The sequence below is a fragment of the Parasteatoda tepidariorum genome, chromosome 3, assembly GCF_982258835.1.
Source record: "Parasteatoda tepidariorum strain Cologne lab strain chromosome 3, Ptep-v5.0, whole genome shotgun sequence".
NCBI classification, from domain to species: Eukaryota; Metazoa; Arthropoda; class Arachnida; order Araneae; family Theridiidae; genus Parasteatoda; species Parasteatoda tepidariorum.
In genome coordinates, this window is record NC_141757.1 from 92,149,670 (window position 1) to 92,174,001 (window position 24,332).

The 24,332-nt window shown below is 27.9% G+C and overlaps 1 protein-coding gene across 2 annotated transcripts; it reads right to left on the reverse strand.

The window, feature by feature from the left end:
• Positions 1-1,330: 1,330 nt before the first annotated feature.
• LOC107438341 (opsin, ultraviolet-sensitive) lies at positions 1,331-16,932 on the reverse strand. Of its 2 annotated transcripts, none has more exons than XM_043043595.3 (5): positions 16,827-16,932; positions 9,438-9,685; positions 7,924-8,054; positions 6,534-6,925; positions 1,331-3,471 (listed from the first exon to the last, which is right to left on the reverse strand). In XM_043043595.3, exons 1-5 carry the CDS (start codon positions 16,833-16,835, stop codon positions 3,097-3,099), a joined length of 1,155 nt encoding a protein of 384 aa, XP_042899529.1. In that variant the 5' UTR covers positions 16,836-16,932; the 3' UTR covers positions 1,331-3,096. The 2 variants fall into 2 exon arrangements, with proteins under 2 accessions (XP_042899529.1, XP_071039103.1); XM_071183002.2 differs by lacking the exon at positions 16,827-16,932 and adding an exon at positions 12,500-12,822.
• Positions 16,933-24,332: the final 7,400 nt, after the last annotated feature.

The window sequence follows — 24,332 nt, forward strand, 5'->3', positions numbered from 1 at the left end:
CGTCGGTCATATTATTGGCATCAGCAATATCTGTTATTATTTGAACTAAACCTTATTTTCACTTCAAAACCAGCGCTATGAAAAATAAAAAAATAAATGATACTAATAAAATAAGTAATCATGATCCTGTTAACTAATAAATTATGAATAAAAATGCATTCTAGAAAATCGTGCTTACATTGTTTTTTGTTGGAAAAACATTTTAAAGCCATAAAACACATTAGGGGGGGGGGCGAAACTTATGTCATAATTGTTTTTAAATTCTTTTAAGTAGCTTGAACTTTGTTTGAAACTGTACAAGTTTTGATTTTTTTAAACATAAAAATATGAAATTTTGTATAAGAGCTGCTTTAAAATAAATATTTCGTACTTTTAAGTATCATAATTGTATTAATTGTTGCATATAGCGAGACAACATTTTAGACTTAGACCCTGACTCCATCGTGGTTGAGCCTTTCCATTTGCTAATAGGGATCTTACTTCTCTCAATAATTCCACCTCTGAAAAATATAGTGTGTTACCCAGTACAAAGTCAGCACGCGTTTAGATTGATTTATTTCTATTTCATAAAATGTCTAGAATCTAATGCTTCAATACAATTTTATCACTTTTATTCCAGAGTATGTGAAAACGCGATACATCTTTCTTACTTTTTTTTTTCCTTTCTAAAGACTAAAAAATAGCACAACTTATTGATCAAACAAATATAGCACCGCATGTGATAATGAGTTAATTTACACGTTCTCTATGCATTTGCTTAGGTCATAAAAATAGAAATCGAAGAATTATTTTACATGTTTATAATTTTAGTTTTATGTGACGAAAATTCAATAAATCTCTTCTTTGATTCAATATTTTTAAGTAAAATGAAGTAAAAAATAATTTAGAATTACGAATATAATTGTAACATTGATAGAAAATAATCAAGTGTAAATGGAAATATGACAGAGACTGTAAATTATAAATTGTAGAGTGTACCACTTAAATCTGTTCAGAACTAAGAACTATTAAGCTTAAGTTAGTTAGATTAAGACAGGAACTTACTTTTAATAATAAATAAAATTTTTAGGGATTTTTTGGCTAAAAAATTTGTCATAGGAGTAGAACAAGTAAAAATTATATAGTAATTAAGGACAAACAAACGAGGTATGCTTTTAAAATTTAACTTTAAATAAAAAAACTCTTCTTCGCAAAAATCGAAAAATGTGCAAATTTTTATTTTCTATAAATTGCGCATGATTATTTCCTGTATTAAAATGAATGTGTAAACGTTTAATCCCAGGATGAAAAAAAATCCCAACATGCAGACAACAAATTAAACACATCATTATTTGATAGTATCTTTATTCTGAAGAAATACAGAGGATTTTTTTTAATTAATTAAATACATAGCAAATGCATGCATAAAAACAATTTGTGTTTTACAGTATATGAAAACTTAGAGCTTTGCTATTCAATTATATAGTATTTATGCTATTAATTAAGCATTTTCACATTTTATGGGAAAATTGCACTAATTCTACAAATTTTCCTTCTATTTCAACTAGGATTTGTATTAGAATGTATTAAAATTGTTAGTGTTAAAATTGTAACCAAGGAACTTAGCTAAATTTTTATTCCTCACCCTTCTCTCTCGTAAATATAATTTTTAACGCTCTGGAAAGTTCCTAAACTAAACTCTAGACTGAAGTAAACTGTCTCCAGTGTTTTGCTCAAAAACTATAAAAAAACAACATCTATTTAAAATCTAGAAAAGTTTTACAGTTTACTAAATCTCTTATTTTATAAGAAATATAAACAGCTATGTATTTTTTTTACTCTATTTATTTACAGTAAATTCCGCTAATTCTTATTTCATTATGCAAATTTAACTACCATATTTATGCATAAAGGGTCAAAAATTATAATGAATTATTGCAATATCTGAAGACATTTTTCAGAAATACCATTTAAGTTTGCAACCTAATCAAAACTATTTAAAATATATTTTTCTGTAGAAATTACAGTAAATTTTTAATTTTAATAATTTGCGATAATAAAACTTTTTATATTTTCCTTTAAACATTTTCCACTTTTGTGCATAATAGAAGGGATTATTATACTACAATAAATGGTAGACTAGCATTGTGTTAAATTGAACATTACATTCCCACACAAATTAAATACTAAGTTCAGTTGGACAGTTAGATTCAATAGATATGTAAAATCTGAGAACAAAGGTAAAAATTTTCATATTGAAAAATATTTTTTTCTTTTATAATATTTTTTCTCTCTATTATAATACTCTTAGTTACTATAAGAAATTGCAGTATTTATATACGATGTAATTAAAACCATAACGCTCAATGCTCTATTTGTAGAAAAGAAAAAAGCCCTATTCAATAAATAAATATATTATTTCCTCGAGTTTATTAATTTCATAAATATTTTATATATTATGTCCTAACTAGATTTAATAATAGTTTAACATCTAGTTTAGGTCAAAATAGGTGCATAAATACATAATAATTTATTCTTTTCTCGAAATCACATAAATCAAAATAAAAGTGAAATGATTTTTTTTCTTAATTTCAGTGTTTGGAATTGAATGTATTCTAGGTACAACTCGCAGGTGCTCATAATTACTTAAATTGTAAATAAATATATGCATTTATTACTAAGCATGCCAGACCAATATTTGCATTTTTTTCACTGACTATATATATTTATAATTATTAGGAATATAATCCAAAATGTAAACGGTATAATCGGTCAAAATGTAAATAAGTAAGTTTTACCGAAATAAAAAATTTTCATTGCTGAAAATGTCTAACACATATTTTTTTTATATTTATAAGCAATTCATAAGCAGTTCGTAAGGATAGAACTAACTTACAAAAGTGTTTAGATATTCCCCAAATAACTTCCAGATATCTTGAGATTTTATGGGCAAATCACAAATTAACATCAAGCTAAAATCCCTCCATAAAGAAGAAACGTAAACAATGTTTACATATTTCATAAATAGTTCCTAGGCATTTTAGAATTTATGAATAAATTACCATATAATATCAAATTAGATATTACAAACAAAAACAGCAATTTTCTCCTTGAAATCTATGTCTCTGTAGTAGCTTTGGACACAGTATCGATGTTGCCATTAGAAGCATTTTCAGCCTTCTCTTGGATGCAAAGCCAAGGTAATCGCTTTTGTAGCTCCAGTCGGTATCTAGGATGACTTATAGCGTAAAAGAATGGATCGAAACAGGCGGATGCTTTCAATGTAAGTGCTGGAATCATTGATATTATTGGGGTGATCTTTCTCTCACTGGGATCTGAAAAACCAGCCAAAAATGCTACCGAGATGTAAGGAACCCAAGAAAAGAGGAAAAGGATGATAACACAGAATGCTGTTTTTGCAATCCGTACTTCAGCAGACGAGTTATTCATTGCTGCATTGGATCGAATGCTGTCCACGTTCATTTTTCTTGCCTAAAACGAGCATTTGACAATTTTTTACTTGGATGGAAAGGATTACAAATATAATGAAGAAATATTAACAAATTCAAAAAATATTACTAATCTGATAAAAAAGATGGTACAGTAATTAATTATTGACAAATTTTTACCTTAATAATACTGCAAATGGGTGAAGCAATCGTGCCTTTAATAATAGAAAAATATAACTTGGTACACATATACTACACATGCGAAGCTTTAATTATGGATAGGAGTCCCTCTGGGATTTAACCCATAACAATAATGGCGGCCTCTGAAAACTTTTTATATGCTCTTTAAAATGTTTTTTGACGATTTTTATTGATATCTATTAAATAAATGATGAACACATCATATTTTGTGCATGCCCTTGAGGCAATAAATATTACTTGTTTACATTGTGCATCGGCCCCCACTATTACTTTTTTTTTTCATGATAAACAAATTGTGACACTAAAAGCATCCTGTTTTACTCTATTTTTATTAATGCATGAAATTTTTAATAGTGTATCATTAATAATATATTTATCTAAATCAAATTTCATGGATTATCTAATGGTATGAATTAATTAATGTTAAAGTATTTTCGCTTATTTTATAGCATATTTTTTGTACTGCTAGACAGTCTATAATGAATTGAATGTATAAACTCAATATAGATTGGATTTATATGATAGATTAAATTCAAAATTTGATACCGCCAAGTTTCATAGGGAACCACAAGCACAAAGAGCAATACACTGAGAGAGAGAGAGCCATCTTACATTGTCCACTGTCGTGTACAACCATTCTTGCAGCCATATTGTCAAAGTTTAAAGCGAAACTTTGGTACTTGGTACTTCTCATACATCTTCAACTTTCTTTTAATTGCCCTAACAACTTAAGGTTTGAAGTACTGTTGTTGAGACCATCATGTGAACCCATTAGTAGCTAGATTGATAGACAGCTCTCTTTGTAGGCTGAAGAAAAGCATTTTGCGAAGGTTTGAAACCACAAATGGTTTGATATGGTATGAAACTACAAATAATCTAATCTATTATGCGTTAATTTACTACTATTTCTACACAAACTACATGTACAAAAATTAGACTTTAAAATGAATTTGTTTAACCAAATTTGAGTTAATATAATATGAAATTTTGGGATCTTTCAATCGAATAATTTTTAATTTCAAAGAAAAAATATGTTCATAGTTAATAATACAAATTTATCGAGAAATAATCGTGGAGTTGATTAACGAAGCTAGCTGGTAGTGAAACCCCCGACATGTTTTGGTTAAAATAGAGAATTTCATGCACAAGATTTCAAGTTTTCGTCCTATCTTTAGTAAATATTATTTAAAGTAGCAAAAATTTTTTTATAAAAAGTGCATCAAAAACTAATTATTCCATAAAATTTGATTTAAACAAACACATTTTAGTGAAATATGGCATATATTATTGAAAATAGAATAATACATAATATTTTCCATCTACAAAATGATTGAGGAGTAATAGTGGGGACCAGTGAGCAGTTGGTTTATTTTGCTCGAAGTAACAGATATTGGTTAAAATAGAAAACTGTATCCACAAAATAGTGAATGTTTCTCATATCATTAATATATATCACTCGAAATCGTTAAAAAAACATTTAAAAAGAAAGCAACAAATCCGCCTTTCTGAAAGTTATAAGGTGACTGTGAAGGAAATTGTTACATGCTACATTTGAGATGGTCATCCATCCAAAATTAAAGTTTCATATGGTGTGGTATGTGTATGCCAAGTTTTAAGCTTCGATTATTAATGGCGTTATTCATTCATATATTTCACCAGTCTGTCGTACTATTGAATTCCTACCTCTTCACACTGAATTTTAAAATAGGTCTTAAAAATTTATTTGTTCGTAGCATGCTACAATAATGAATATCTTACTGAAAAATTTTCAAGCTCCTAGAAATAATTTTTCGGGAGGACGTATAGGACATCTGAACAAAAAATACAAAAACGTGTTCTAGGTAAAAATTAAAATAGAGTAGCAATGATTGAGGCTGTCTTAATTTTAATCTTAAATAATTTTGGGAATATTCTTAAAATAGTATTATCTCCTTCACTCGGAATTTTTAAATAATCAAGAAAAAAAATTTTCTTTCAAAACATAGCATGTTACAACGATGAATATCCCATTTGAAAATTTTTAAGTATCTGAAATAAATTTTTAGACAGTTATAGTGGATAAAATAAGTGAATACAAGAGAAATAGTGGGTAAAACACGAAAAGTGGAATTCTGAAAAAGAAACACAAAATTAAAAGATAGTAGCAATAATGAAGGTTATCTTAATTTTAACCTTAAATAACAGGGATATTCTTCAAATTTTGAAATAATTTAGTAAGAGATTTTTAGGAAATTCTAACAGTTTTTGGATAAAATCTGAAAATCTCAACAAAAAAAAGGCCCAAATCAAATCAGAATATTCTTTCAAATTTTCCATTGATTAATTTTACTAAATTAATTTTTAATAGAACCAAACAAAGTATTAATTAAATACATCCCATTTCAACACAACTTTATGAAACTTAATACCGAAAACAACTTTTTTCAGAAGTTCCATGCAGTTGTCTGTCAAGGAATAATTTTGAAAAAACAATAATAAGATTTTCTACCCTCAAATAAACTAAAAATTGTGTTTCTGATTATTATTAAGTAAATTATGCAAGTTTAAAAGTGAACTTCAAATAAAAAAGAATCACCTTATTTCGGAAATAACTACTTCACTTTAATCAAGTTTCACATATTTTCTAAACAAATAATATTATATTTTAGTTTTTTTCCAGTTTTATTGTAAAATTGTTTTGATTCCACTATTATAGCGGAAGATAAAAAAAAAATTAAAAATGAAATTTTGCATAAAATATGTTAATATGATTTAAAATACATTTTTATTTCTTCTAATAGCTCATAGAATATAGTGAATATAGCAGACTTTTAAAATAACTTGATACAATATTTCATATAATTCAATCACAATGCTTTTGAATTTACGTCTTGAATCACTATTTACAACTAAGTTTGGTCGTACCTGTTCTTTTATTTGCAATTCATGATTTCTTACAGCAAGAAATATCCTAAAGTAACAATACAGAACTGTGCAAATAGGAATAAACCAACCAAAAAACCATGTCCCCACTATATAAGATCTTCCATTAAAGTCGTGCATAAAGAAATCTGCAGCACAACTGGTCAGGAAACCTTCTGGCACAAATCGGCTCCAGATTTCGAAAGCAGGCAATAAAGCAAAAGGGGTTACATAGATGTAAATGAGAATCAGGATGCAGATTGCTTTTGCCAACGTCATCCCAGATTTACTGAAGGGATGGACGATAACTCTATACCTATCATATGATATGAGGGCGTTGCAAAAGGCTGAGCCTATACCTGAATAAGCTCCAACAACACCGTAGATGGTACAACCTATAAATAATACAGAGCAGTAAGTAAGATTGAAAAAATATTTTCACAACTATTTTTTGTTACTATGAGAAGTTAATGTTTATAAGATCTTCATTTTCTACTGAAAGCAAATTGAAGTTGAGGTATTTAAAGTTGATGGATTTAAAGAAAAATGTCAGTTTAAAAAATTAAGAGGAAACATTATTTTGGTCATTGTTAGAATAATTATGATTTAGAATTTATCTTTGAAGCAGTAATTTATTTCAAACAAATAAAATATTACCAAATACGATGATATATGGCACTGTAGAGCAATCATGGAAAAATCATTCTGTAAAGATATTTTGACCTGGCTGCTATGTTCCTCAGGAAAAATTCAGTTGATATTTATACTTTTATACGGTTACAAATCGTTTTTTCGATCGTGTTGGGTGGATTTGTATGGAATTTTAATTTTTGGATTCTTATAAGCGTTTCAAGTTTTCTGCTAAAATTATGCAAATAATTTATCTAAAACAGCTGAAATTATATATTTTTTTTAAGTTAAAGCATTTTTACTTTATCCATGAATAAGGATAAGGTAATAAGGCTTTAAATTATTTAAAAACACAATTCAAGTTATCGATATTTAACTTCAAATCCTAAAAAATATATTTTTTCATAGAACCAGCTTAAACACTCTAAAGGTCCTATTTATGCAAAATAATAATAATATTGAATAAAATCTTTTTTGAAATTTTTAATATTTGAAATGCTCCTCCACAGCTTAAAATATAAAAATATGGAGAAGAAACCAAAACTTAAAAAACACATTCAAATGTTCCAAATTTTGCATTTTTTTTTGTATTTATTTTAAGTGATAAAAACAATTTAAAACTGCTGAGATATAATATATGTAAAAAAAATCTCTATATTGTAGTAAAAGCATAAGATATATTACACTTAAATCTATAATTTAAAATACAGATCTACTGCTTAAAAATTTCAAAAATGCATAATAAATTAAGTGGATACTTAACCTAAACTTCCAAATACAGGTCCAAGTTGAAAAGAGTTGTAAATGAAAACTGGTGTTTTGGCCATCATAAGTAAATCTGATAATGCAAGACCAATTACAAACATATTAGCAGGTGTTCTTAGATTTCTTGCTCTGAAAGGAAATAAATGCAATGAGAACACGCCAAATAAGCTCTTACAAAGCAGGACACCATTTTTTAGGGAATTTTTAGTATAACTTGTGTCATTTTTACAAGTTTTTAGAGGATCTCGAAAATCAGATTTAGAGAAACTGGTTAAACTATTACATGAAAATTGAAAAAATTTATACAGGTTGCAAAAAAGTTTGGAGACGGTCAAATATCTCGGGAAATGTATATGGGATTAAGTTTGTGAAACTGGACACAGTCAATATTTTTTAAAGGTTATCCTATGATTTCGAACTCGATCTTTCACTCCCACCTGGGGGTTGACACCTGGAGGTTGGAGGGGGCCAACTTTAAAATCTTAAATGTAAACCCCAGGTTTTTTATTGCAAATTCTGTTTGCATGAGGAGTTAAAGCTAAAACGTATTTTTTAATGTCGCGAAGTTGAGTAAAATAGCGATACAGAAATAGGAAGAACATGTATTACATATTTCAAACGCGAAAATTGATATTTAAAGAACGCGCTGCTTGCAGTGAAAAAATAATGAGTTAGAGCTATTGTTTCTAAGTCTCAATCATTTTTAAGCATAATGTTGATAAAAAAAAATTTTGTGTAAATACTAGTTATGATAATACTTAACAAATATAAAACCTACACTGTAATGTATAAGTTTGTATCGTATTCATTAAATACATACTTTTCAATACGTGCATCTGTGTAGTCACATTTTACAACTGTTATTAACCAGCATATGCGACTTAGGTACAAAACAAAATGAAACAAACACCTCTATATTTAGTCAATGTAAACAATCCTTCTTTTAACGGCGAATGTTTTGGAATATTTCACAAAGCAAAACTATTGGCACAATTTGAAAAAATCATGCCTAAAGCTTTTAGAAAGGATGTCCTTACCTATGCAAAATTTCCATCTTTTCTTTCCTAATACCTCGATAATTCTAAAACCATTCTTAGATAAAGATTGCAATCCCATTGAATGATTTCAAAATTGCTGGTATTAAAGTTGCTAACTTTCTCTCTTCATTTTGCTCCTAAAGAATTTTGCAGAGATGAAAATGACAACAGATTGTGCCAACAAATTTGCAGTGTAAAATCTTCTGTAACATTTGTTGCTAAAAGACAAATTACTTACAAAGGGTTAGAAGTGTTCTCCTTATTTTGTTCTGTACCAGTAGCTATTTTTAGAAAGTCTAACAGGAAGTAGCATCTATTCAGTAGCACTGGTATCGATATTTATTTTAATAATTTTGTTGATTGGAAAGAAGATCCCCAATCCTAAATATAGCCACTTTGCCTGTCTTTCCATTGTAAATAGCACAATCTTTATTGTGATGTAAGAAATTGTCAAAAATCATTTTGTAAAACTCACACTAAAAATATATAGATGACTATTCCATTTCCAATGCATGAGACTACCATCAAAACTACGTAGAGTATACCTAGTAAGTAGTGCAGGTAGGGTGCAGGCGCCCTGAATTGTTTCCAGTAGGGGCTGACATAAACATCAGGAGGAGCGTTCCAACCGTTGAAGCGTGTCTCGTAACACCACGATGGCGGACCTTCATCCAAGAAGGTTGGTGAATAAAGTGATGATGCGTTCAACATTCCCCAGCGAAACTGAAAATTAAACATTTTTGATCATCAGAAATCTCCCCTATACCTTTTTTGAAACATCCATGATTATATGTAATCGAGTTTTCTAAAAGCACAATTGAAGATATTATGAAAGAACTTGTTAAAGTAACATTATTTAAATTCTACATTTTCAAGGTTTTAAAACACGTAGTTGTAATTATTGACTGTAAACATAGAATCAAGTAACATGTAAGGTAATTGATAGTGATTCTATATATTCCAAAACTAATTTCGTCTTCTCCCTTCGTGTCATCTAACATGGTCTGGGTATTGGAATTCCTATAGAGTTTTCAATACTGAAAGATGTTGCTCCAATAAAAGCACAACTGAAGATATTATGGAAAACCATGTAGTGTTACGTAATTTAATTTCTACATTTTTCAGGTTTTCGAACTAATAGTTATATTTGTTGGTTGTGAACATTGGTATATTATGTTTTAAAGTGAACCCTCTACAGTTACATATTAAGGTAGTTTACGATGGAACTTCTAGATGTTTCAATACATTCTAAAACTGATTTTGTCTACTCGCTTCATGTTATTTAGTATGTTCTGGACATTGGAAATCCAATAGAGTTTTCAATTCTGAAAGATCTTACTCCAATCAATGAGATAAAAAGAAGAGCAGCGAATTTTATGAGAACAAAAATGTCGGCGAAACTAACATAGATTGATAATGTAATTGTTGCTGGCAAAAAAATAACACTGTTTGATATTTTATCAATTCAACAAAAATAGGAAATTAAATTTTTTCAACTAATTTTAGTCACAACCCTAAAACGTTTCGGAATATTTTTGGTTATTAAAGATATATGCTGTGAAAAATAAAATCTGAACAAAATCAGTAAATTCCAACAAAAAATTATTAGATCACTTTATAGCTGCCGTGTGAATTAAAAATATATAATTTAGGACATTCGTATATAACTAACTAAATTGAGCTTCCTTAATTATTTATTTTAGTTTAAATGTATAGAGATAAGAACAATATAATCCAAAGAGTTAAGTTATCGTACTGCTGCCAAGGTGCCAAACTCGATGCTATATTTTCTCGCTGTGTGAAATGTCTACAGACAAGAAATTTAATAATATACTTAACTTTATAAAAAACTTAAAAGTAGAAAAAGATAGAGAAATGGACTACATGCATAATAAATTTTATCAATTATAAATTTTAACAATTCTATGCGTATGTTAAAACTTTTAAAGATGAAAAAAAAAAATAATGAAGAGCGATAGCATTCGTTCCTTATTTGAATTGTTGTAAGTCTCTTCTACCAGTTAAATTACTTCTCATATTTATATCTTCTGTGAGTCACATAATTGTTATTCCTTAGACTAAATTTTTCTCTTGAAAAAATTGCACAGATTATTTTTCAAATCCAGGTAATCATCCATTTTGTTACGATTAACATTTCCACAAAAGGTTCTTAAATGAAGTTACAGTAATTATATATTTTTAAATCAAAATGTTCTGTGATTTTATCGAAATTATTGACGTTAAAGAAAAAAAAATTATTAATGAGAAGTGTTCCAATTGCACTTGATCATTACTAGTCTTTGAGCTCCTCAAAATACCTAAATCCAAAATAAAAAAATGAAATAAAATAAAAAGGAGACAGACTAAATTCTTGTGACGATATCTCGAAGAAATCCCGGCAGAAGCGAATAAATTGTTAAAAACAACGGGTACTAGTAATAGTAACACTATATTGCACGCATTTTATATTTTATTTAATGATAAAAATCAGCCTACGGAAATTAAAGCAATAATGGTAGGCCATTTGAATGCTACGAAAATAGTATGAAAAACGAAAGAAGAAAAAAATGAATATATGTCACAACATTTGCCCACACATTATAAAATTTTTCTTTCCTGTCACTTCAAATATTTTAACTCAAAATAGGCAGACCAAAATCAGGTGATCGAACACATCTGCAGATGTAAGTAAAATGTTAAAAAAATATCATTAAAAATTAATAAACAATTTAAAATGCATAAAAAAGTTATGGAAAGTGAAAGAAAATATTTGGAATAAAAAAATAAATAAATGAGGAAAGCAATTTTAATAAAAAATAATCTGTATCATCATTAAAAACAGTCATATGCTTCGGATAGTTAAATTCATGAAATGTGTGTATCATGGAAGAAATGTAAATCATTACAAATTTAAAAATATTGTGAAAATATTCCTTTCATCGCGATCGCAAACATTTATACGCATCTGTCAGTTAAATTAATGGAAGGTGTATATCATGGAAGAAATATGAATCATGGCAAATTAAAGAAATTGCGATAATATTTTTTTTGCCAGAATTGCAATCATTTATACGCATCTGTCAGTAAAATGTCAAGGAATGTGTATATCAGGGAAGAAATGTAAATCATTACGAAATAAAAAATTGCGAAAATATTCATTTCATCGCAATTGGAAACATTTATACGCATCTGTCAGAAAAATTTCAGGGAATGCATATATCAGGGAAGAAATGTAAATCATTACAAAATAAAAAATTGCGAAAATATTCATTTCATCGCAATTGCAAACATTTATACGCATCTGTCAGTTAAATTAATGGAAGGTGTATATCATGGAAGAAATACAAATCATTGCAAATTAAAGTAATTAACATAATATTTTTTTCGACGGAATTGCAAATATTTATACGCATCTGTCAGTTAAATTCTTACCACTAATAGATAGATATATAACAAATACTTTTGATACAATCGCCATTTTATTTTTTTATCTAATTCATTTTATTTTTAGAAAATAATAAGATTTTTAATACTTACAATTTTTTTCTGAAAGTTATTTTGATGAAATAGCTAAGACTGGATTTATCCAAGTACGGATGTGGTTACATAGTGTGGATGTGCTTTTTCTGTGATGAAATGACTCTTTGTGTCAGGTATTACAAGAAGAAGCCATACTGCGGCTTCGATGTTAGCTACGCGAAAAAGGCAAGTTCCAACAGTAACAAAAAATTTCTATTCGATGTCATTCTTTCTTTTGTATTTATGAAAGATAATGATCAAACACTGAAGCCAGATCTTTGAAAGCGGAATGATTAGAAAATAAGACGTTTGACATAATTGAGAAAACGCAAGTAAAGTAGATCGAGTAGTAAGGGAATTAAAAATGGATCAAGAAATCAAAAAATAAAAATAATAAATAACGAAATGAGATGTAATACAAAATTATTGTGTAAAATATGTTAACAGGGTGCTCTATAATCACAACCTATTTTGAAAGTTCTCGTCAAAAAGGAAAATATTATAACTTACACTAAAAATCCCAAATTAATATTTAAGAAGAAAATAAACATTATCATGATTTGACGAATCCTTATCAAAGTCAATCACGAAAAAATAGGCTTCAAATTCCGTTTAGTTTTTGGAGGAAATTTTAAAAATTTTTTATCAATCACTTTTCCCTTCTTTCACCACCTTTCAGTTTCATCCGAACTAATTTTTTTTAATTTTTGTATTCCCGTAAGATAATATTTTATGTCACTTGTACTTAAATCTTTTCTCACCCAGCCCTATACTTAACACAAATGGAGGCTATAGCTAGTCATCTCAGCTATCCAGAAAACTATTAAATCGTTACTAAATTACAAATTTTTTGAAAATTGCACTTAACCCTTTTTTTACAGCCCATATCCCACCCAGATAATTAGAACTCAGATGATACACCTTTCAAATGCGACGGAATCATGCTTCTTTTTCTTTTTAAATTTTCAATTAATGCATAGAATGAAACGGTTTGAAAGAACTGTTTCGATTTTCTTCCTCACAACTCCATCTGATCTCAATAAAAGCGATAGTCTATTCAGGGATGGTGAACCAATGGCACGCGTGCCATTTATGGCACCCGACACAAGATTTTGGGCACGCCACCGATCACATTTGTTATTACAAAATTATGAATTGTTATTACAAAAATGTTATTACACTATGAATTGTTATTACACAAATGTTATTACACTATGAAGCATATGTATAACAATTAAATTAAAATTCACAAAAAACACACAAAATAATAAACAATTACTAATAAAAAAAATTTCAATTAATGCTAAAAAAAACAATAAATAACCATAAAAAACTAACAATAAATAACTAGCAAAAAAAATTAACAGTCCTGTTTAAACTAACATTTTACAACCTAATTTGCCATCGAATCTGCAACAACAGAAGTCACACTGATGTTACTTTAAGTTGAATAACACGTATAACTGAGACATTGCAAAATATTTTTTTTCAAAGTAAATAAAGAGCTTTGAGTTAATAGTATTTAGTATTATTATTTTCCCAATAATCACAAAGTCAAAATTATTTGACGGCACGTCTATGACCTCATCAAACAATTTTTTAGAAAATAATGGCAGTTGAAGCATAAAGGTTCGCCACCCCTGGTCTATGTGAATGCTTTCTAATAATAACTCGAGAGAGGGAGCAACGATTTAGATCGTGTTCTTACGGTGAGGCAGTTCGCCCTGTAGTCCAATCGCCCAACTGTCAAATTCCAACGGAAATATAACAAGAATCCTATTTATTTATTTATTTTATTTTCCTTTCTTTGCTTTTTTTTCTTTCTACAGTTTACTAATCTTTATGGGCTAGTTTGAGTTTGTAAAGGATCACCAGTTCCGGTATCAAATATTTTAAGCGCAATTTCTAAAATTCTATTGCTGAAACTCATTGTTACAGATTCAATCTTTCCTTAATATCTCTTGAATGGCTTCACTGATGAATGCAACTTATTATTGTTAAAGATTTAAGATGAATAGCTTTTGTATCAATTTGTGATATTTGTCATCTTTCCAAGAGCAATAAAAAAAATTTTTTTTTCGTTGATCTTTGCTATCATGGAAACAACAGCCTCGTTCGTAACAAAATATTTCATAAGAAATAGAAACAGATGAAATTTCGAGAAAATACGTACTTGAAGTCCCCTTAACTGAAGGGAAAACAAAAACGCAGGCTAACAGACATTATCAAAAATTAAATAAATACTGTACTCAACCATTACAGGTAATTTTAAGCATAACTATACTTACCCAAAATGCATTTGAATTTCAAGAAGTTTGAATTTATTAAACTTAAATTCAAAAACTTTTTGTTACCAATTGATAATAATAATTTAGCATCTTTTTTAAACACAAGTTTTTAATTCTCAAACTTTAGGTTATGATAATTTAAAATGCAGATATAATTCAAATTAAAGATGAAATTTAATGATGCAATTTAATTTAAAGTTTAAATGAATATAATATAAAATTTATTTTAAAAAAATCTGTTACAGGAACTATAAATCTAAGTTTGTCAACATGTTGGAACAACGCCAGGTTCTGATTTACTCAGGTCACTGAGACTGCTAATAATACTCATAAGTAAATTAAATACGACAAAATTGTAAATATACCAGAGATAATAATTTAATATGACGTTATTGTGAGTGTTGCTGCAGTTTATTTGGGCAACGAGAATATTGGCCGAAACGTAAAACTAATATAAATTAGCCAAATTGGAAAAAACCACAATATGTTATTAAATGTCGGGACAAGTGTAAAATCCCGTTGACCAAGAAAGTTAGAGCGAATTCTGCTAAAATGAGAATAAGTCATTCCATATTGCAACCAGTGCATATTTTGCCTAATGAAATACTGTTAGATTTTAATATAATAGTTTTCTAAGAAATGTGTTAAAACAACAAATATTTCCCGGAATTCGTAAATAATATTTTTGCGTGAATCGAAATCAAAACTTTTCATTTGATCGTTTTTCCTTTAAAAAAAAGTGAGTGAACTTGGTATATACAAGCTTAAAATCGGGAGACTTCTCAGTAAGTCCTCTGGACGTAAATATTAAAAAAAAAGTGCAATGTTTAAAGAATAGTTTAAAAAAATTACTCTGTTAAACCTAAACTAAGAAAGCTATGTCATTCAAAGTAAATTTTATTGTAAAATATTCTATAAGCAATCCAACAATTCCATAGACATTCGCAACTCGTATAATGTAACACATGGGGGGGGGGGGATACGGATACTTATTAGTACTATACATTAGAAAAGATTTCCAACCTCGATATTACGAGCTTGAAGAAAGACACTAAAAATTTCGGGATATTGAAAATTTAGGATACAAAAAATTTAATATTTTTTATCGAATATCAAATATTCTTTTAATCGGTTTAATTAATAACTTTACTATCATTTCAAAATTTCCATAACATGTATTTAGTTCAAACAAAACTTATTTCAAACACTTTCAATATTTTTACTCTTTTTATTTGAATAATTAGCTCACGTTCCGCTATCTTCTTTTTCTGATAAATTTCTTAATGCTTAGCTTCTTTTTTAAGATTTCCGATTTTTTCTCATCACCACATACTGAAACATTATTGTTTACAGTAACTGTTATCTCATAAACATTAGTTTATTTTGGATTCATTAAATTTGTAAGTTCTTTTCTATTTTATAAGCAGATGTTCTGATTTATACATATACACCTGGCACCTTCTTTAGGAATGGATAATGCCAGTATTTTTGTTTTTAAACATAATAATCTTTTTCCTTGTAGACTTTCAAGACAAGATTCATAACATTGTTTTAAAAAATTCTTAAGATTTTAAATTCTAAAACAGGTTTTAACTAATTCAGAAATCAGGAGGAATAACTTTTTGGAGATGAAAACGAATTCGTGGGTCACTGAGAAAAAAATTCGACTAAAAGAGTTTTTTCTTTTCTTTTTTTCCAGTTACAAAGCAAACAGGTAATAAATTCAGATTTTTTCATGGCATCTGTAATTTCGGGTTATTGAAGTTCGTGACATTGAGGTTTGATTGTATATTGTTGGTAAACATATTTTTTAAACCTTCGTAGAACAAATTATTTCTCTTTGCTTATAGCAGACCATAACCATGTTTTCATACATTACAAACAGATAGTTTTAAAATTTCACTTTTTCCCCAAAACTTCTTAAATTTACATTTTATCAAAGATTAATTTTTAAAAAAATTAATATAGATTGAAAATTAATATAGATTGACCTGACATCTTGAACTCTTCATCAGACTATTAAAACGCATTGTAAAACAAAAATGTTGCATACTCACCACTCTCATATTGTCATCAAAAAATATATGGTGTGATGAAGTTGTGGCAATTATAAAGCGCCTACACCCTACAAGATTTAACTGTAAAAAAAGCACATATTTATGATCTCCGGGCTTCGCATAGAAAAGGCTTCAAGTCAGAAAGGTTAAGTTTAACTTACTTTAATCTGAAATGTAAACTTGCAAGCAAAACATAATATGACAAATGATGAAGTAGTATTTTAGTTTTTTACAGGGAAGCATAACTGCCTTAAAACACTAAAAGAGTGTTTTATTATTTTTACCTATTTGTATGGTTAATTAAGTTAAGAATAAATTATTAACCGTGATTATGCGTTAAACTGAGTCATAAATAACTTTTAGTACTACCTGAAACTCTTTATCGAATTTGTTGCGATCTTCTTCAACTTGTATTGTAATATCAGACCTACAGCTGCAGAACCAAGTGTTGTGCAGAAAATAACTCAAAAGTTATTTTATTTTTAATCAAAATTCAATTGAAAAAAAATAAACAAAATAAAATTGTTACAAAAAAATTTTTCAAAGATTTTATTTTTAAGTTGGTTTACTACCCAAATCATAAATAGTATTTTCAAATCAGTAAATAAGCTACAGAGATATCTAAGTTGCCGTCACTTCACTTACCTGTCTATTAGAAATTCATCAATGATCAATTAGTTACAGATGCAACCAATAACAATATGTTTCCATTGAGATAGGAATACAAATCGTCCAATAGGAATGGGGTAAACAGAAAATAATTGAATGATTATAATGGAACACTGATCTAGTTCAGCCTCTGACTTGGACATCTCTATTGAATCTTGAATCATTATTTTTGGTTTTACAGTTAATATATTGAGGAATAGGGGAATTGGGCAACTATTTATGTTACAGCTTTTTGCCCAATAAAATCTCATTTGATCAAACAAACCAATTAAAGTATGCTTCTGCTCCTGAGAAACAAGCCCCTTTTTCACATACACAGCATATACACTACGCGTGTAAAAATGTGATGACAAAAACTTTATTAATGTTTCGATTTAACTAACAAATCTGGAGCATTTCTATTAGCAAACACGTGCCTTTAAAGCGGAAGTATCTTCAACTCAATCTATGTATATAGGCTTCATCTTGTTGGAAATCAAAACTTCATTTACCTATTCATCCTTTATTAATCTATCTGTAGACAAATATACGATGAATAAGCAGTTGGTGATACTTTTACGCGTAAGATAAATTTAAACCACTTCTGGTCATTGGAAATAGAACAAATTGTTAGTTATTTAAATGTTTGACAATTACAATTTGTCAAGTTTGAGTCCGTAAGAAAGTTAATCTTCTTATAGGTTCCACGATTCATTGTGTACCCGGGTGATCTTCTTGCCTTTTATTCTGCCCCTTTCTTGGCAGATTTAGTTTACACCACTATTTAATTTTGTCAACAAGTATGCAAATTGAATTCTGCTTGGAGCAGCATAACCGTTGACAATTCTTGTGCTATTTAAATCTACATTAGAGCATTCAAAAAAAAATTTTTTTTGGTGCACTTGAAAATTTTGCGAAAAAAAAAGTAATCGTTTAACCCTTTGACGCAGAATTTTTATTACAGATATTTGTCAAACTTTTTTCCCTATTTCGTATGTCAAAATAAGAGAAAAACATTATATTTAGCATTTTAATAATTTATGGTTAGGAAATACAGTACAAAACGCCGGTGTCATCTTCAGTGTTAAAGGTTAAATTTTCCAAACACGGCTCACATCCAAACAATAATTTTTCAAATTTGTAGCCATTTAAATCTGCGCGAAACATTTCTTTAGTTTACAAAATCAATTAGTGATAAATTTTTATATATGAATAAAAAAAAATTCTAACTACTTTTTTTGGATTTTATATTTTAGTACAAATATAATTCCAATAATCTAACAGATTTTTCGAATACGAAAATATATTTTTACTTGTAAATAGAGCTATATATATATATATATATATATATATATATATATATATATATATATATATATATATATATATATATATATATATATATATATATATATATATATATATATATATATATATATATATATATATATATATATATATATATATATATATATATATATATATATATATATATATATATATATATATATATATATATATATATATATATATATATATATATATATAATATATATATATATATATATATATATATATATATATATATATATATATATATATATATATATATATATATAATATATATATATATATATATATATATATAGGCTAGTCGTGGACCGTGGAAGGTTTTCATGGTTTTCTCCTCGGTGTAACGCAAATACAGGTTAGTTCCATCAAAAAGTCCTCCACGAAGGCAAATTTCTCCCAATACTTGATTCAGGAGTTCCCTTGTCTTCTGGATTGCGTTCAAAATTACAAGGCTACGGAGTTGAACATTAGTAGCCGTAAACCCTAAATAGGGTCGGTTGTTCAGCGACGGTTATGAAAAAAATAATAAATAAATATAAAAATCAGTCAAAACTATAGTCCGCACGTAATGCAAATTTTGGTGGTATCGATAAAAAAGTTCATTGTAGATGCATGGTCAACTATATACAGGTGTCTAAAATGCATGAAAGCAAGCAAATATCACGAGAAATAAAAATTATATAGAAAATCTAAAAATACGTAGGTGAAAAATTTTAAAACGATGCAATCAGTGATGCTAAACTCAACATCCCAACTCCAATAAGAACTCCAATTTTTATTTATGTTTTATTCTCCAGAAAAAAAAATACCACTATCGAATTTATAGTTCTCTATAATTACTTTTCTGAAGGAACTGAATTCTTGAAACGTTAATTTGAGGTAATACCGAATTTTACCATTTGTTTATAAAATAAATTAATAGAAAATGATGATATATAGGAAAAACATTTTTCGTCAGGTCAAAAATAAATTTTAAACCTCATTTCGGAAAAAAAGCACAAGTTGTGTTTTATATCTATTGCAAGTTTACTTCATTTGACGTTCTGCATAGTCCTGGTTTTGCAGATTTCAGCTTCATCACATTCATTAGATGTTTTTCGAAATTCGCGTTTTACGATTTCTGCAACATGAATATTTAACAAAATAATGCTCGTTAAGGGAAATGTGTATTATTTTCTAAGTTAGAGCTTTGATTGTTGCAAAAAATTATTAATGATTAAAAAATTTAAAAAGCATTTTATTATGCATAATAGTTCAGAGAAAAGGGAAAAAGCATAAAAACGCAATCATACAGAATAAAAGAACATTATTTTTTTCTTGGAGTGGTGTTCAATATTGGTTTGTGTAAATACTTGAAATTGCTGTCTAATTTTCTTTTTTGCAAATTAATGTCATTATAATTTTGCATGATTTTAGGATCCATTTAAAATTTCTACTTAATTCAGATTGATAATTTGATTATAGTGTATTACGAACGCGATCTCTGCACACTTTCAATGTTTTTTGTAAATTCTTGCCTCCCCTATATAATTTCACATTTTACCAATTTCATTGAAGGAAAAACTTGCTTTTGTTTTATTCCTTTTGTGAAAAACAACTTAATTTTTTAAAAAATATTTTTTGTCTTGTTTTTTTAATCACGTTTCAATCATTTTTTTTAATAGAAAATTTCGTTAATTTAAAAATTTTATTTATTATCCACTTAAAAAAACAGCCTGTGTTAAAATATTTATATATATAGTATATATATATATAGTATATATTTATAGACTTATTATATATAGTATAGTATAGACTTATTATATATATAGTATATATATATATATATATATATATATATATATATATATATATATATATATATATATATATATATATATATATATATATATATATATATATATATATATATATATATATATATATATATATATATATATATATATATAATATGCGGTGTATCCACACCGATATTTTTTAGTATTTTGCGTGAAAAAAGCATGATTAAAGAGTCCAGTTGTGCATTATCTGTTTAATCTTTTATTTTACTAAGCGATGGTGAAATAGCAGTTTAACCCCTCTCCGAAGCGGGAGAGGGGGAACAGATATCCCGTCTAAGCTGACGGATTTTATTTTAGCAAGATAAACAACAAAAAGCCACGCAAAATCTTGCGCTCTGCATTTTATAGGATGATTAAAAAGAGTAAAAAGTCCAGCCATATGGTTTTTCTGTATTCTTACGCCTCATCAAATTTATTTATTACTCAAAGCAAATCGTTTAATCTTTCCTTATATGGAAGTGAAAGATCTTAAAATAACTTCTCTTTTGAAGTATTAATCTAATTATTATTCATTGGCATGTTTTTAGCCTTGAATTCCCAAAATAGAATTTCTACCCTTATCTTTTACTAAAGATATTTTATGAAAAGGAATGAAGTTTTAATGCTTTTATTAATACAAAAGTATTTAATTTTTGTATTACATATATATATATATTATATCCGCAAAAAGCTCTCCTTTTTGCGGACATAATAATGTGAGCTGATGAAAAGATTATATCTTTTATTTTCCCGATTTTTATTCGTTTTTTTTTCCTAATACAGTCTTTTTAAAAAATGGATTCGACAGACTTAAATTATCTTTCTTATTTTTTTATGTTTTGTTTTATTTTTTTGCTTGTAAAAAATGGATTCGACAGACTTAAATTATCTTTCTTATTTTTTTATTTTTTGTTTTATTTGTTTGCCTGTAATCAACATTTTTGCTACCTACATTTATGATGTACATTTTTAAATTCATATATAAAAAGTATCTAAAAATATATGCACATAAAGGTCTTTCCAAAACACCTACGCATCCTAATTTTGACAGAGACTTAAGCTCCTAGTTATACCCTGTAATCAAAATTTTTAAAAAACTATTTTAAAAAAATCTAATATTTATTGATTAATTTAATAACCAAGCAAACCACTAATTTGGACTTTAAAACTTTTTTAATCCAATGAGGTAATATTATACAATGTAATTGATGCAAACTTGTAAGAACTCACCACAACATTTAAGCCTTATTATTTATTCAAATTTATTTCATTCAAACAAATAAAAGAGAAAAAACTAAATTTCCTCTCAAAAGACATTCGTGTTTTGTGTAAGAGCAAAGGATTAAGCGCGTACTGCTTTAGAAGTCCTAGAGTTTCATGTACTTGCACAAACCTTTGTTGTCGTTCTTTAGATCGATGGCAACTGGATAAAATTTCCATGTCAACTTTCAGGGCTGAGTGATTGGATGCCATAAAAAATAAGGGAGTTGACATGGGTTGAACCTATCCCCGATTTATTCGTGTGTAATTGGATTTTCGCGTGACATCATTTTCCTGAAAAGGCATTTAAGTTTTAAATATCAATACTCGAAAAATTTTGCAAACGTTTCTTTAAACTAATAGGATTTTGTTTATCTTAATCACTTAATATTTTCCCTGTGGTATGGTTTCTCAACATAATTAAACTAATATTTATTTTAACTGAGCCTCAGAGAGATTAATTTTTGGATCAGCAAATTAATATCGTTAACCCTTTGACGCAGAGGGGACACCAGTGGCTAATTAACAAACCAGCGGCCTTTAACGAATGGCTCTCTTTTTCGAAGATTTTCCTCTTGACTGTAATTACTGTAATTGTCTCTTAAAATTTGTTACCTGAACTGAACTAAAAAGAGACATATATATATATATATATATATATATATATATATATATATACATATATATATATATATATATATATATACATATATATATATATATATATATATATATATATATATATATATATATATATATATATATATATATATATATATATATATATATATATATATATATATATATATATATATATACTAGGGGGCAAAGCCCCCTGTTCGCTACCGCTCACCAACCCCGATGATTGCTTCGCAATAATTGTTTTTTCTTGCCAGAAAACAGTTTTTCTACTAAAATTAAAGATATTCACCTAACATCTATGTACTAAAAGGATTTCTGTTTACTTACTCTCTTGAGCCTCTACTTCCCACTTCCAAATATCTATTAGTATTATAAACATTTAGATCTCTTGGTGAACAGAAGTGATTTTTTAATTATCATTTTTTTAAAATAACATTTATATTCTTAATACATTATATTGTTCAAACAAACTTGATGAGTTCACAACCATAATTTAAAATTTTCACTAATAATAGCAGTACTGAAAAATAACTTTAAATTAGGGATACAAAAGTATTTAAAGGAAAACAATACCTTCACGACTTTTGTTAATTTTATGCTGATGACAACCTAAACAATATGGAAATGAATGGGGGGAAACTGGATCCTACCACGTGATTTTCCAGCCAATAAAAATGCGCCGACAACAATGGAAAACTGCGACACCATCATTAGAATTTTATATATATATATATATATATATATATATATATATATATATATATATATATATATATATATATATATATATATATATATATATATATATATATATATATATATCTATATATATAAAAATCTCTTGTCACAGTTTTAGTGGTTAAACTCCTCCTAAACGGCTGGATCGATTTTGATGAAATTTTATATGTATATTCAGTAGGTATGAGAATAGGTTTATAACTAATTTTTTTTTCATTTTTTGGACAGATTTAACGTATATTTTAAATATATCTTTATTTAATCATATTCCAATCCAAACTAGACATAGAAACCTGATAAATCAAAAAGTAATATTCACGCACGTTGCAACAATTCACTTTAAACTCTAATACTTATACTCGCCCTTAAAAGAAGAGCATCAAATATATTTGCAAGTATGTGAATAAAGGCAGTGATATGGCAGTATTTCGAGTTGAAAATACCAATGTGACAGCTCTTCCAGTGAATTGGGTATAATATAAAAGAAACACAACTACTTCCACTTAGTAGGAATAACATTTACCATGACGCAATGCTAAATTCTATGCCACTATCCACATAAATGCCACTAACCACATAAATCAATTATTAATCAAAAATCGAATATCAATTACTTTTCTTTCTAATGCAATAAAATCTGGCGAGCAGCTATTTAAACGATCAAACACTTCGTTTGTTTATTTGTGGCTTGAAGTAAGGCTCGCAGAAAATGCCGTTCATGGGTTAAATTTAGTAGGAATAACACAACCTGTGACGTAGGCTATAGTATACCCAATAACAACGACGAAATAACGCTGTACCAAATAGGCCGGTTCATCAGTTCCAATGAAGCTGTTTGGCGTATCTTTGGATTCCCAATTCATGAACGGGATCCAACCGTTAGTCATTTTAGCCGTTCATCTTGAAAACGGTCAGAGCGTATATTTCACGAACGAGACAGCGATTGACCGAGCTGCAAATCCACCGAAAACTACACTCGCCAAATTTTTTGAATTGGGTAATCGTACGGATGCTTTTGGTGCCGTTGCACAGACATTACTCTACT